General features: G+C 41.7%; 1 protein-coding gene and 1 long non-coding RNA gene across 5 annotated transcripts in view; both read left to right on the top strand.

Annotated features, from left to right (window-relative positions):
• LOC105687038 (rhophilin-2) overlaps positions 1–13,007 on the top strand; it is a 52,157-nt gene that overhangs the window by 19,334 nt on the left and 19,816 nt on the right. The window contains exons 1-2 of one of the 4 annotated variants that reach the window (XM_012402361.3): positions 3,865–4,372; positions 10,671–11,145. The exons of 2 other annotated variants lie outside the window; for them this stretch is intronic. In XM_012402361.3, coding sequence (XP_012257784.2) covers positions 10,963–11,145 — 183 coding nt within the window. In that variant the 5' untranslated portion in view covers positions 3,865–4,372; positions 10,671–10,962. Of the gene's footprint in view, positions 1–3,864; positions 4,453–10,670; positions 11,146–13,007 lie in introns of those variants that run through there. One more of the 4 variants, XM_012402352.3, reaches the window with a different exon arrangement.
• LOC125499941 lies at positions 291–2,509 on the top strand. Its single transcript, XR_007277033.1, has 3 exons — positions 291–748; positions 2,014–2,117; positions 2,225–2,509. It is a non-coding gene; the product is annotated as an uncharacterized LOC125499941 (long non-coding RNA).

Raw genomic sequence — 13,007 nt, 5'->3', positions numbered from 1 at the left:
AGTAAATTAGCGATTTCCCCCTTTTTTAAAGTAATTACCGTATTTTTTTTATTTTTACCATCAGCCGGCAATGATGCGATTTTATATATCTGCACAGGCGACAGCTACGGAGGATTCATTAATTATCCGGCTGTGAAATACCCTGAAATACTTTGCGCGTTTTGCTGCAGTCTATACGGTATATTTTATATCACATCTGGGCGCAGAAGCGTGTCTAATTACATACCTGTATATATATAGTACGCGATTGTATATAATATATCAGATGATTATTAACGAAATGCATTTCTCATATGTTGAATATCGGCCTCGTGTGCATACATACGCCTCGATGGAAACGGTTGATCGTGTATGGTTTTCTGATATAAGAAGTTACTTCATTTCTGCCCTGGTATTAGCTATGATATATGCAGCAGATCGATAATGATTCATAATCGTATTGGTCGATGTGGGGATTGACAGAAATAATTAAGCAGTAATTTAGTATAGAGTCACTGTAGCTTAATGACATTCTAGATTCGATAATCATTAGAGCAGGTTTAAAGAACTACGACGTTTGGACGGAAAAAAATATGTTCAGTTCCAATTAAATGTAACTTTCAACTATAAGTATACATCCACTCACTGTGAACATGGAACCGATTCAAATCAAACCATGTTCACATGTTTATTAAGACTTTCGGGCTATATAATTCTGATTTATATTATACGACTCGGCCATGGTGATCGGTAAATTAATAATAAAAACGTGGGCTGATTTTATATTATATTTGACTTTCTGTTTTGTTACAGCTCAATTCAAACTCGAATCTCTTTCGCTCCTATCCTCTATGTTGTTTGATCGGATGTTTAACTCCTACTTGCATTGAATTGTGCAATTACTTTAATTTCATATAATGGCAATCCGGAAAGAAGCTCATGATACTTTGCGATTTTGGGATCAGGAATCGACATTCTTTTTATTGAGTTTAATATGCTTTTCTGACGTATTTTGATCTCAGAAATCCAAATCTGGAAGAAAAATTGATCTATCTCTAAAATTTACCGAGTTATCGCCAATTTTCACCTTTTTGGGGTCAAAAATAAAAAATTGATTTTTTAGTCTATCTTAATGTAATTTGAGCTCAGGAATCCGAATCTGGAAGAAAAATTGAGCTATCTTCAAAAATGACCGAGTTATCCCCATTTTTTCGCATTTTTTTGCATAAATTTGAGGATATCTCGAAGGGAAAAAATCGCAGCTCAATTTGGACAACGGATTCGTGTTTCTGAGGTCAAAATACATAAGAAAAGTGCCATACGATCAATTTTAAAAAATAAAAATTTTTTGTCAAAATTTGAAAAAATCGTAAGGGGTACCCCTTGGAAAAATCTCAAAATTTGACCAAAAATTTTCATTTTTAAAAATTGATCGTATGGCACTTTTCTTATGTATTTTGACCTCAGGAACACGAATCCGTTGTCCAAATTGAGCTATGATTTTTTCCCTTCGAGATATCCTCAAATTTATGCAAAAAAATGCGAAAAAATGGGGATAACTCGGTCATTTTTGAAGATAGCTCAATTTTTCTTCCAGATTCGGATTCCTGAGCTCAAATTACATTAAGATAGACTAAAAAATCAATTTTTTATTTTTGACCCCAAAAAGGTGAAAATTGGCGATAACTCGGTAAATTTTAGAGATAGATCAATTTTTCTTCCAGATTTGGATTCTTGAGATCAAAATACGTCAGAAAAGCATATTAAACTCAATAAAAAGAATGATTTATTTTTCGCTCAAAAATCGAATTTTTTATTGGTTCTTCAAAAGTAATCTCACACATAATCAGCTGAGAAATCCAAATGTGAAAGCCAAAATCATCTACTCATGTAATCGATCGATCAATCATTAGGTAGAAAATTTTTTTTTGCTGAAAGTACCCCACTTGATTAATTATTTATTCAAAAAACGAGTGGGCTACCATTGTCCTACAATCAATTTTAAAAATTCTTCATTTTTTGCCCCAAATCAAGATTTTTCCCGACCTTGGAGCCAAAATTAAAATCGTTCGTAACCCTTCGTACTCTGATGTACTTTGATAAGTGAATCGAATATGGCCTAATTGAATCAGATATTGGTACGTACAGGTGGAATGTGATGTTAATTACTTGTTTCTCCTCCCCACTTCTCAGTCAGAAGTCGTTCGATATGCTAGTTAGTGAATTTAATGAGTTGTGGTTACAGTTATCTTTTGAACGATGATGGGGCGATTTGTTCGACGTTTACCCGACAGTGTGAGCCCTGAGATAATTTACATAACGCCTTCGAGTATACCTTCCGATAATTATGTTACTCAATATCCAACAAGGTAGGTAAGAAAAATCATTTCATAAAGTTCCTCGTTTTTGTTTGGAAAATTTCCCTACCGATCGAGTGAAAATTATCGCTACCATAAATTCATTGGTCACAATCGTCGCACCGTGATAATTGTATGCAAATTGACGATTGAAAAACGGTGATTAGAATCGATTGAGAAAGAGAAACTTGTTCGAATTGTGTATAGGTGGACCACCTTCGCACCGTTTAATCAACTAATCTTATATAATTTGATACAAATTACTTACCCAGTCTGAGGAGGCCGGCCACAACGCCTGCGAACTGGAGTTAAAATCGTTTAAATTTTCAAACTATTACGTGGGCGGATGTTAAATGGTTTTTGGGCACGGCGGACCGATTGTTTATTCGTCCGATATCCGGGCCCCAATAAGTTTAACGATCGATACATCAATAGTTTTGAAAATTCGACGTTCCAGAACCAGAACAGCCGATATAGGAGGTAAATAGTTGTAATGCACGCGTACACATATACTTACATGCACGAACTTACACGTGTATCGCGATATTATAATTAGCCACGATTTCATTTGCTGGAATTCAGCGACAATGAGACTTGGCAAGTATTTGACGATGACAAACATTTGCTCTTTTCTCTTCCATGCCACCGCATTCCTGACGGCGCGTTATGCTGCCAGCAATATGTAATTGGCACCTGGATTACGCAGAAATGTGAGGAAAAAAAAAAATTTCTACATATTATCCTCATATCTTATCAGATCTTATCTGAATTATTCAAAACCTTGTCAGACCTTGACTGACGATCCTTATTTCGATGCTAATCCTTTCGATCGATTCATTAGAGATCCGAAACATAATCTTCCTCGGAGAGAAAAAAAAAAAAAAAAAAAAGAAATGTGTCGGTATTTTTCATATACGTGTACACGCAGCGCGTACACCGAAAATTATCAAAGCATCTATAATGAGTAGCGATGCGAACACCTCGGACCCATCTTCTTTTTTTCCTTTTTTTTTTTTTTTTTGCACCCTTCAATACGGACAGCCGATGTGACGTCCGAAATAGACGTACGAGCGTAACATCGTCCATTAAAACTCACGCAATCACGCAATGGACTGGAGAGATCCCGTGTGAGGCGTTTATGAATTATCAACGTAAGTTCAATCACGCTTCGTCGCCGGGGTGGAGGAAGAGATCTCCAACGGATGTGTTATCCTATCCGCTCTGTGTAACGCGGAGTTGGAGGATCAATGGCGTAAGCAAACAGCGAAACGGTAAACATGGAAGAAGTCGTTATCTCGAGTGCTTGTACTGCAATTTACTCCCGAGCATCGTTTGGCTACCGGTCGATCGTGTCTTCTTCTGTTCCTTGAGTCACCGTCGTTGCCGACGTTCGTTGTTCGTTGTCCGCGTTGTCCGCGTTGTCCGCGTTGTCCGATGTCCGTTGTCCCTCCTCTGTCCAGGAGGCAGGAGACGTCCCTCTCACTCGAAGGCGCCCGCCCGGTGGCCATGCCACGGAGTTGCCAGTCGCATCTGTGGTCCACGGCGGGACACGAGTATGTAGAGTCAGGATCGCGATCACCGAGTAGCCACGCTTTTCCCATCGATCGCCATGTGCCACTGACAATCCATCACTCCTCCGACACCGATCGCCTACTTTTTCTACTTTTTTTTCTTCTTTTCTTTCTCCTCTTCTCGAGTTTCTTTCGTTCATTTCTTCTCGCACAATTTTCGATAAAATTAATCGTTGAAAAATTTTTTTTCCTACTCGTCGTTAATTAATCAATTCATACGATACACGTACAGACTTTTTTTTTTTTCTACATCAGTACGAAGTGCATTGTGAAATTTGTATTGAAATTAAAAAAATTCAAAAAAAGAAACGGACAGTCGAACGTCGAGATTTATGAAATTAATAACGTGTGGTGCGTGCGTGTTGAATGATTGATTGATTTTTTTCGTTACAATCAATTTGTTGATGTGAAATTGTTATAAGTTTGTGAACAAGTGTCATCGCGACCGAACGCGATACCTTATCGGTATTTAATTTCAGCATTCATTTAATTGGACCTCGATCGGTGGTGATAATTTTTTTTTTCTTTGGTGTAAATCAATGCAGGTAGAGTGGTGATTATCGGGGTAATTAATTACCGTGGGAATGAATCTGATTGGACAATGCGAAAACGATGATCGGTTGATTCGCAAAAAATTAAATTTTATTGCTTTTTTCTCAACCCGTAAGCTTGCGAAGAACATTTTGGCAGAATTGAGAATATTCAAAATTCTATCGGATTATCGGTTAATTTCGGATACAATCGACGCCGAGCAGACCCATTGATACCTTTTTTCATTCTCTTTTCCTCCTAAAATTGAAACAAACTTGGTTTATCTTATACTATATCGTGTAAGCTTTTAGTCTGAATTAAGGCTACAAGGTGCAGTGAGTGAACACTCATGCTGTTCTTAATCCGGTCTTCTTGCGCCTTTGTAGTAACCGGAAGTTGTAGAACTGTCAAGTCCAGCGGACGCGCGGTTTCCTGAACTCTAGTCTATATACAGTTAGTCTCGACTCGGTATATAGAGGTATACCACCATATACGTACGTATGTACGCACACCTGCGTACACATATAACACTACATCCAGATGTAGACTACGTGTTCAAATTGAACCGGGAATTATATCGAATTCCATCATTCTCCTGTACCAGCGGAGCGTCTGCTGCAGCAGCTTCTTTCTCATCGCGGGATAGCTTCTTTTTCTCTTAGAATCGATCGTCTGTAACGAGGAGTAGATTTGTGTTTTTTTTTTTTTTTTGTCCATTTTTTTATTTTCTTATTTCTCTTCTCTTTACGCTGTAATTGTCACGCTGGTAAATCGCTTACGGATACTGTACAATACCCACAGCGCCGTGAGAAAAGTTCACAGAAAAATGAATCACACTCATGAATGAATCTTTCTTTTCATCCTCTTATTTCTAAATCGAAAATCTTGCAGCGTTCGGAGATCGTGTGTCGCGATGACGGAAGTAATAGAAATAAATGATAATTACCCGTAAAAATTACTCGCGATAATAAAGTAATTTCCATTACTATATACCGCTCGTGTAACATCGTTGGTATAATACGATCGAATATAGAAACAGCTGTTACGTCAAACGGCGCCATTGACCGATTATAAAATCATATTACCATGTATGGAAAAACTTTCACGGGATCTAGTATAGGTACGCAGATGGACATGTGACTAGATCATGCATAGGTATCGAGAATTCACATCGACCGATATTGCGAACGCTCTCTGCTGTTGACGAAAAATATTTTATCACGCTTTTCGTAACCCTTCGCCGAAACGGAGAGGTATTCGCGTTACGGGCGAGCTTGGTCCATATCGCGTCGAAACAAAAGGACGATATTCGCCGTGCGCGTCAAGTATCGTTGGTTCGGCAGAATTCCATGGTTTGTTTCCACGGTGAAAAGCGAACCGTAGATTCCGATCGCGCGCGGTTCGCCCGAATAGAATAATTGTAATATCATAAAAGAGCCGTACCCATGTAGTACCCGGTTGTCCGAGTGCACAAAAAACGGAGGTTCGGTTTCCTGTGGCTAGAAAGCGTGGCTATTGCGGAGGCCATCCGCTAAAACGCTTACAAATGCTTACAAACACGCGCCTCTTGCTACCAGCTTCCTCTATACCTCCTCTCGACAATTGTCCCTTGCTTAACGTGCATCGCGGTTCGATAATAACAGTAAACCCCCGTATACAGCCTCGCGTACTGGTACCCATGGCTCACGACACGGAATGCGAAATATTCGCGACGTGATCTCTAAACGCTTGTTTTTTTTTTTTTGCCCCTCCCCCCATGTCCTCAGCTTCTCTTATCCGCGCAATTTTCTCCTCGAAACAACATCTGCAACGCTTACTTTTTTCCATTAATTTTTCAGATTTTTTCATTATCGTCGAGGTATTATTTGTTCTCACCTCTGATAACGCGGTCGTGTGTAAAAATAAATTACGCCTCTTGACATCGTGCAAATATTTGCGAACCGTCTTGAGGAAGGTATACACAAGTATGTACAAGTAGACTCGTGAACCGTTTTTAAGAGTGTTGATTTTTGTTTTTTTTTTCTTGTTTTTTCGTTCGATTCAAATGTAGAAACGAACGGTGACGTATGCTCGTGAAAAGACGGTAGAATTTATGCGGTCGACGGTTATAGAATTTCTGAAATCTTCTTCAACACGAGACGGAAGAGAATCTTTACGCTCGAGGCTATGTGTCAGGTATTATAGTAGCTAACAGTACGACGTCCATTTGCGATCATAATGCTGTTATATGCTTCATGCTCGAGCAACAGAAACGTATGTATTATACCCGCACACCGTATAGATACCCAGGCGAATAGTACCCGAGCGGACAGCCGTTATGTAACCGTTTCTAGATAATGGATTCATCGGACGTTAATTTGCGTATATATCTATTTTTATTGAAGATTTTCATTTACCGAAAATTTCTGGCTTATCAATTTCAACCGCGTACGGACGATAGTAATGAGGATTGATCGATGCCTTCTTTTTCTCTCCTTTGTTTTTTTACCAGCGCCGCCGCCGCCGCCGCGGCGATCCTTTCGTGTGAAATATCGTGATCGAAAACGTTCATTACATCGACGACTAACGGTTCGTTCCAAGTTACAATAGAAAACGATTGACGTCTTCTAAAAACATCATCATTATACTCGTTGAATTGATTTTCTTTGGCGTATTCTTTATTTTTGTTTATTTTTGTTTATTTTTTATTTTTTTTTTTTGCTTGTCATTCGTTTCATTTATCTCGAACGATTTACGGAGCTTATAGGATACAAGGTGCTATGCGGAGGTAATTTTATCACTGCAGGCGGCGAATGTGTATAATATATATAATATAAAACGAGATACACGATAGTATAATATCGACGCAGGTTATAATAGGATGGGCGCAATGTTTTACGTCAGGTGAGAACCTCGGCCATACGAACGACCGTGTAAAGTCTCATTGATCTTTTTATTGCTCGTATAAGAGAAGAAATTGACGGGAATAGTGGTTCTCGGCGGTCGTCACGCACGAATCACTGCGTTTGACTTTTCCGCGCTGTGTATCTATTTCTTTGGTAATTTTAGCCGGATTCGATTTTTACCGATCTTTTATTACAGGGATACGACTAGATGGGATCGCGTCGTTTTTCGATCCATCTGCGATGTACGCGTACGGCGTGACATTGTTTCGCGTGGATTAAAATCGGTGGTGGGTAGATTTTCATTGGAACGCGTTGGCGATTCCGTCGATGTTTGAAGATTAAAAAGGAGAAGACTACGGACAAACGAGTCGGACGAGTGACCAATCGGTTGTGGTTAAAAGTCAGGACGCGTCGGCAAGGATGACACACCTTCCTAAGCAATGCCACTCGCTGCTTTGTGTCGATGCACCAAAACGTCCTTCGAATAGTTTGTCCTTGCGGAGCTGATAGAAAAATAAGAGAAATAAATTTTAATATTCGGCGAGTTCCTTTCGATTTTTAAATTCACGCTCACTTCGCGCGATTCGTTGCATTCGTTCCGATCGAACGCCATTCGTATCCACGTGAAATCGGTGGCAGCTCGATCACAGATACATTCGATTGTCAAATCGAGACAATGGGCGGCTCGCGTGCGAATGATAGGAATGCAAATTCTATTACGTCATCAAAAAATGACCTTTGATCGATACAAGTGTCACCGGTACAATTCGTCACGTTGCGCAGGATGTTTGAGGTTGTAACGCTGGGTTTTTCTTTTTTTTTTTTAACAGAAGATCGTCGCGACGTTTCTCACGAGAACGATCCGTGGTCGCGTGTATATTTTTCAACGCTTCTTTCGAACCCCACGTGCCCCTGAGTAACTCCCATACACACGATCATCCGTACGTCACTTACGCGTATGTACGCGGTGATTCATATCCGCGAAGAACAAAGGATTCAAATATTTTATCAATTTCAAACAGCGTATGCTTTTCGTTTTGAAAAGAAACGATTGAAAATATTTTCAATCGCGCTCGTTAACTCAAATAATTTACATCAGCCGCATAGACCTGACGAGCGAAACGCTGCAGTGAGTCGGATGCGATGTACGTTGCATTAAAAACGTGTTAGAAAATATGAGCCGGCGAGGAGAAGCTTACTCAGCCCTCCTTTTGCTCGTCTCTCACGGTCCCACTTTGAGGTCTCCATATTATAATCCTCTTAGAGAAAAGACGAACTCTTAAGAGCTTCTCCGAGCCTAAATCGAGCCAACTTAAGTCCTACCAACGAGGACGTTGAAAGTCCTCCGTGTCACTAGTTCGTAGATGTAAGAAAAACTGCAGCGAAACTCCGTTCGTATCGACGAGATCCACGGGACTACGAATTCCGTCGGGTCTTCGGAAATCCGACGTCGGAGGTTCGTCGAATGCGAATTTTTCACATTTCGTTTCATATCTCATTTAGAGTCGGTGTAATGGTGTTTAATTATCGCCGTAATGGATCCCGTGCAACGCGCGCGCGCGCGCCGCGTCCGCTGGACCGGTTCGCGAGGCTCGCTCTGTTTCGCGCGCTATTTCCAACATCCGCGTGCGGCCGACTTCCGTTTTTTTTTTTTCTTTTTTTTTCTCTTTTCCTCCCTACCGCACACACAACGCCACGCGATAAAGATACGCGCAACGCAATCTGGTCAATGCTCGTTGCGCGATCGTGTGACCCGTACCGAACGTAAACTCGTTTTTACCTGAACGCAAAAAAACGAAAAATCATCCGATACGGGAGCGTTCCGAATCTCGAGGCATGATCGATCGGTTGAAACACACCGACGGTACACCTACGCTCCGCAATTGATTTCGCTATAGATAAGTCCTCCTAATGAGAATAAAATGGGGCATCGTAACAACCTTCCCAAGGTTGCGTATAAACGAGTTAGTGCACCGCCGCGGCTCGTTTTCAACCTTTTTATTTCTTTCCCCTTTCTTCTCCCTTCGTTTGCTCTTTTGTATTCTTTATATATATATATACGTAAAACACAATGCAACGGAACTATTCGACGTGAACAATGTTTGCGCAGCTAGGTGAACAGGGTGCGGTATATTTATAAGCTTTAGCAGCGACAGGGCTACAGAAAGAAGGTATTCTGCATCAGAGATCTGGGTTGAGGTCGCTGTGATATAAACGCATTTTATTATATTCCATTTCGCAAACCCATCGGGTAATCGGTTATCAGCCGTACCGCTATAATCTTGAGGCATGACTGCAAGGTCGACGAAAATAAAAAATCGAACCGAAATTGTAATTTATAATCGCTGATAATCTCGAGTGGATTTTTCTCTCGTTATATATTTATTTATTTTTTTTCAAATTTCAGACAGAATCCGTAGTAGGTATACAGTTACGGTACATAAGATGGTAGACACATTTTCTTCCGGTGGAGGGTTTAACGTGGACGGTTTTATATATAGCGGCGATATATTTACTTCGTTCAAAGACGCCAGGTTTTCAATCTTGCGGTGAGGAAGGGTTGATTTATTACGTTAAACGCTCGCAAACCCCGCGAGTGTATACAGTGTCTTCGGGATTCTTCGCGCGGTCATTATATATACCGCACTTATTATACGCGGCCTTTGGCGATAAATAAATAATTCTTAATACTCGTACACGCGTATAGTTGCGACAAGATGTCGAGCTGTTGGGCGGCTCGGATTGAAAAATATCAACGGAAAACTTCGAACCACTTTTCTAATCATCCATCGCGTAGACGGAATTTTTTTCTTTTTCTTTTTTCGTTTTCGTTTTTCATTTTTCTCCCGTATTAATCGGTTATCGCGATCCTTCGGGCTGTTCGCGCGTATACGTAACCATAGGCACGTCTCTGCACAGGTATACAGATCTACGCGCAGTAACTATACACATACGTGTGTACGTACAATCTACCTACTCTATGACTCATCCGTTGCACCGTAGGTCGGTGGTACGCCGACGATCGCACGGTCGTTATCAAATTGTTTATAACTTAGCCGAATGATTCACGACTGCGGCAAACGGGCTAGTGTTTTCAACACAAACAATCGTATCTGGTTGCGTTGTTACAGTTGTTGGTTTTGTACAGCCTTGAAATTTGATTCTAATATTTACTACGGAGGCTTGCTTCCGTGTGTACCACGTTCCAAACCAAGTTTGTTTCAATATAGAGGAGGGTATAAACTTAAACTGTACGGAGGTTGGCGACGAATCGCAAGGCGCGACCAGGAGGACTTCCACCTGCTCAAAAGCAAAACTTTACCTTTCCGCACGTTGCTTGTTTTCAGGTACCAGCGATCGCGTGCGTCCCGATACATCTCTTAATTAAAACATATAATCTATTACCGGTAATCTCAACGAGGCGTACGAAGCTCTTGTGTCCCACAGCGCGGCGTTAAGTACGACGTAGTGAATAATAAACAGTCGGACGTTAACGAGGTGCGAACTGAAATTCCTCGCTGTGCGAAGCTTCGCGAAATACGCGTCCGGTGACCATAACTTACATCATAGAGGGGACCGGGGAGTGCTGATCCTTTATCGCGCACCGATGGAATTCATATGATGTGGTCATAGTCGGCCATGTTGAAGTGGGTCCATCACTCTCCCTTGCCGAAGAACCACCTGAACGTGGTCAACGACAAACAAAATTCAAGGAACAACGATAAGGATACGAATAATCAGCAAATCATCAATCAGAAGAACACACATGAACTGCAAAACCAGAACGACATGTTGGACATGTGCACCCGAAAACGATTCGGGGTAAGGTCATTAAATGATATCGATAGGTACGGTTAACGGATTCCCAGTTGATTCAAATTTTTGATCAACGGTATCCGAAATTCTCGCCTTTGAGTCGGGCAACTGTGGCTACCTGGGAATATGGTTTGAGAAGTTCGTTAGACTTTTTTCGAGTCATACCTTACCAAGGATATGTAATACGAAACATCTAATTAGTCCGACTCCCGTCATCGTCCCATTTGAAAAAAATGACTATCGTCATTATTCCTTTTTGTACCTCAACTCGTACATCCCACCCGGTGTAATTAGCGTGAACCGATATTCAAATACATCAGAGCTGCCACGTGCGAACGTTCCACGCTGAGGTCATTCCCGTTCCGACAAGCCCGTTCGCATACCTATACGGATCCAGTCGATGATCCGAGTTGAAAAATGCGGGTGTTCGAACATCGAGTCACTCGAGAAGTAGAATATCCGGGGAAATTTAGAAAAAAAAACTTGCGAATCGATATCAGGTAAAATCATCTTTTTCCTTTCGCGTGAGTTCGTTGCTTTACCCGGACCGTAGCTGACACCGCTTGCAGCGTGGGCAATAGTAATTCAGCGGGTATAAGACTCCAGGACTCGTAACGTTGGGGCTGACCGAGGATGAAACGAGAAGTGACTGATGATCGCGTTACGTCTTCTTCTGGACATACGAGTACGGCGGTTCGGAATTAGTGACGCGAATAAGGTATCTCTACTGTTAAACCCTTTGACCCGGCTCACGGTTTTGCCAGGAAGAGGAAAATGATGGATACGACCGGTCGTCGCGCTGTGATGGAAGAATTACTCGGAACTCGATCACAGGCCAATCTATTTCTTCCACTAATTTTCCCACTCCATTTGTCCTTGTCAGTTTTTAACGCCCGTGGCCGCCGCGTAGGTACGTACGTACAAACCTCTGCAGTCTACGCGTTACACAAAGTTGACTGGATATTTTCCCTTCACTTTTTACCCCGCATTATCATGCGTATATACACACGGTTTAAAATACCGTCGTATTAGACATGCTCGTGTACGCGAACGAAACACCTAAGAACAAATATTAAGCGAACCGTGTACGGATAGGACTTCGGGAGTCAGTCGATCCGATCGTTGAGAACGCGTGTCTTTTCTGATAACTCATCTAGCCTGATTGTTGGCTACTTGCGGTCGCTATCATGGAACTACGAGGACACCGCAGCCGGGTGAACGGAACGGAATCAAGAGTGAGAAGGAAAGATCTCTTCGACCACTTCGATACGGAGTTGCAACTCGCGAAGTTTTTTTTTTTTGTTTTTCTCTCATTTTTTAGCGGTACGAGCTACGCGCCGCACTGTTACGGGCGTTCGGCGTTACGCTTGTACTTTACTCTTACCAACGCCGTACCACGTACGCCGATAGAAATGTCAGCGAGAGAAATACGCGGCGATAAATGTTAAACGCAAGTGTGAACCGTGTATAATTTAGACAGTGCTACCTTGATCGAACAACTTGACGTGTTTGTACCTGGAGATTGTTACGCCGCGCGTATAACGCAAACCGCGGCGATTGTATCATGTAGTTTACCGGTTATTAGAAACAATTATCTCGATAATGCGTCTCGAGGCTCTCGCAGTTTCACTTTAACCGTCGGCTTTCCACCTGAATTCCCGATGGATTTCAACGGCGAAGCTTTACGAGCCGATCGTCGAATCGGTGCCGATGCAAGGGTGGAATTTTACGTGACTTCCGAGCAAAATCTCTAGGAACCGCGAGATGTGACGAGCCGATAAACTTTCACCGCGATAAAATTGGTCGGACGGATTCCAACTCGGTTACATCGGTCGATTAATCTCGCGAGATCGACTTCGGCTCACAGA

This window comes from Athalia rosae, chromosome 2, assembly GCF_917208135.1.
Source record: "Athalia rosae chromosome 2, iyAthRosa1.1, whole genome shotgun sequence".
Lineage (NCBI taxonomy): Eukaryota > Metazoa > Arthropoda > Insecta > Hymenoptera > Athaliidae > Athalia > Athalia rosae.
Note: the sequence above shows the minus strand (reverse complement) of the source record. Positions and strands in the feature narration are given on the sequence as shown.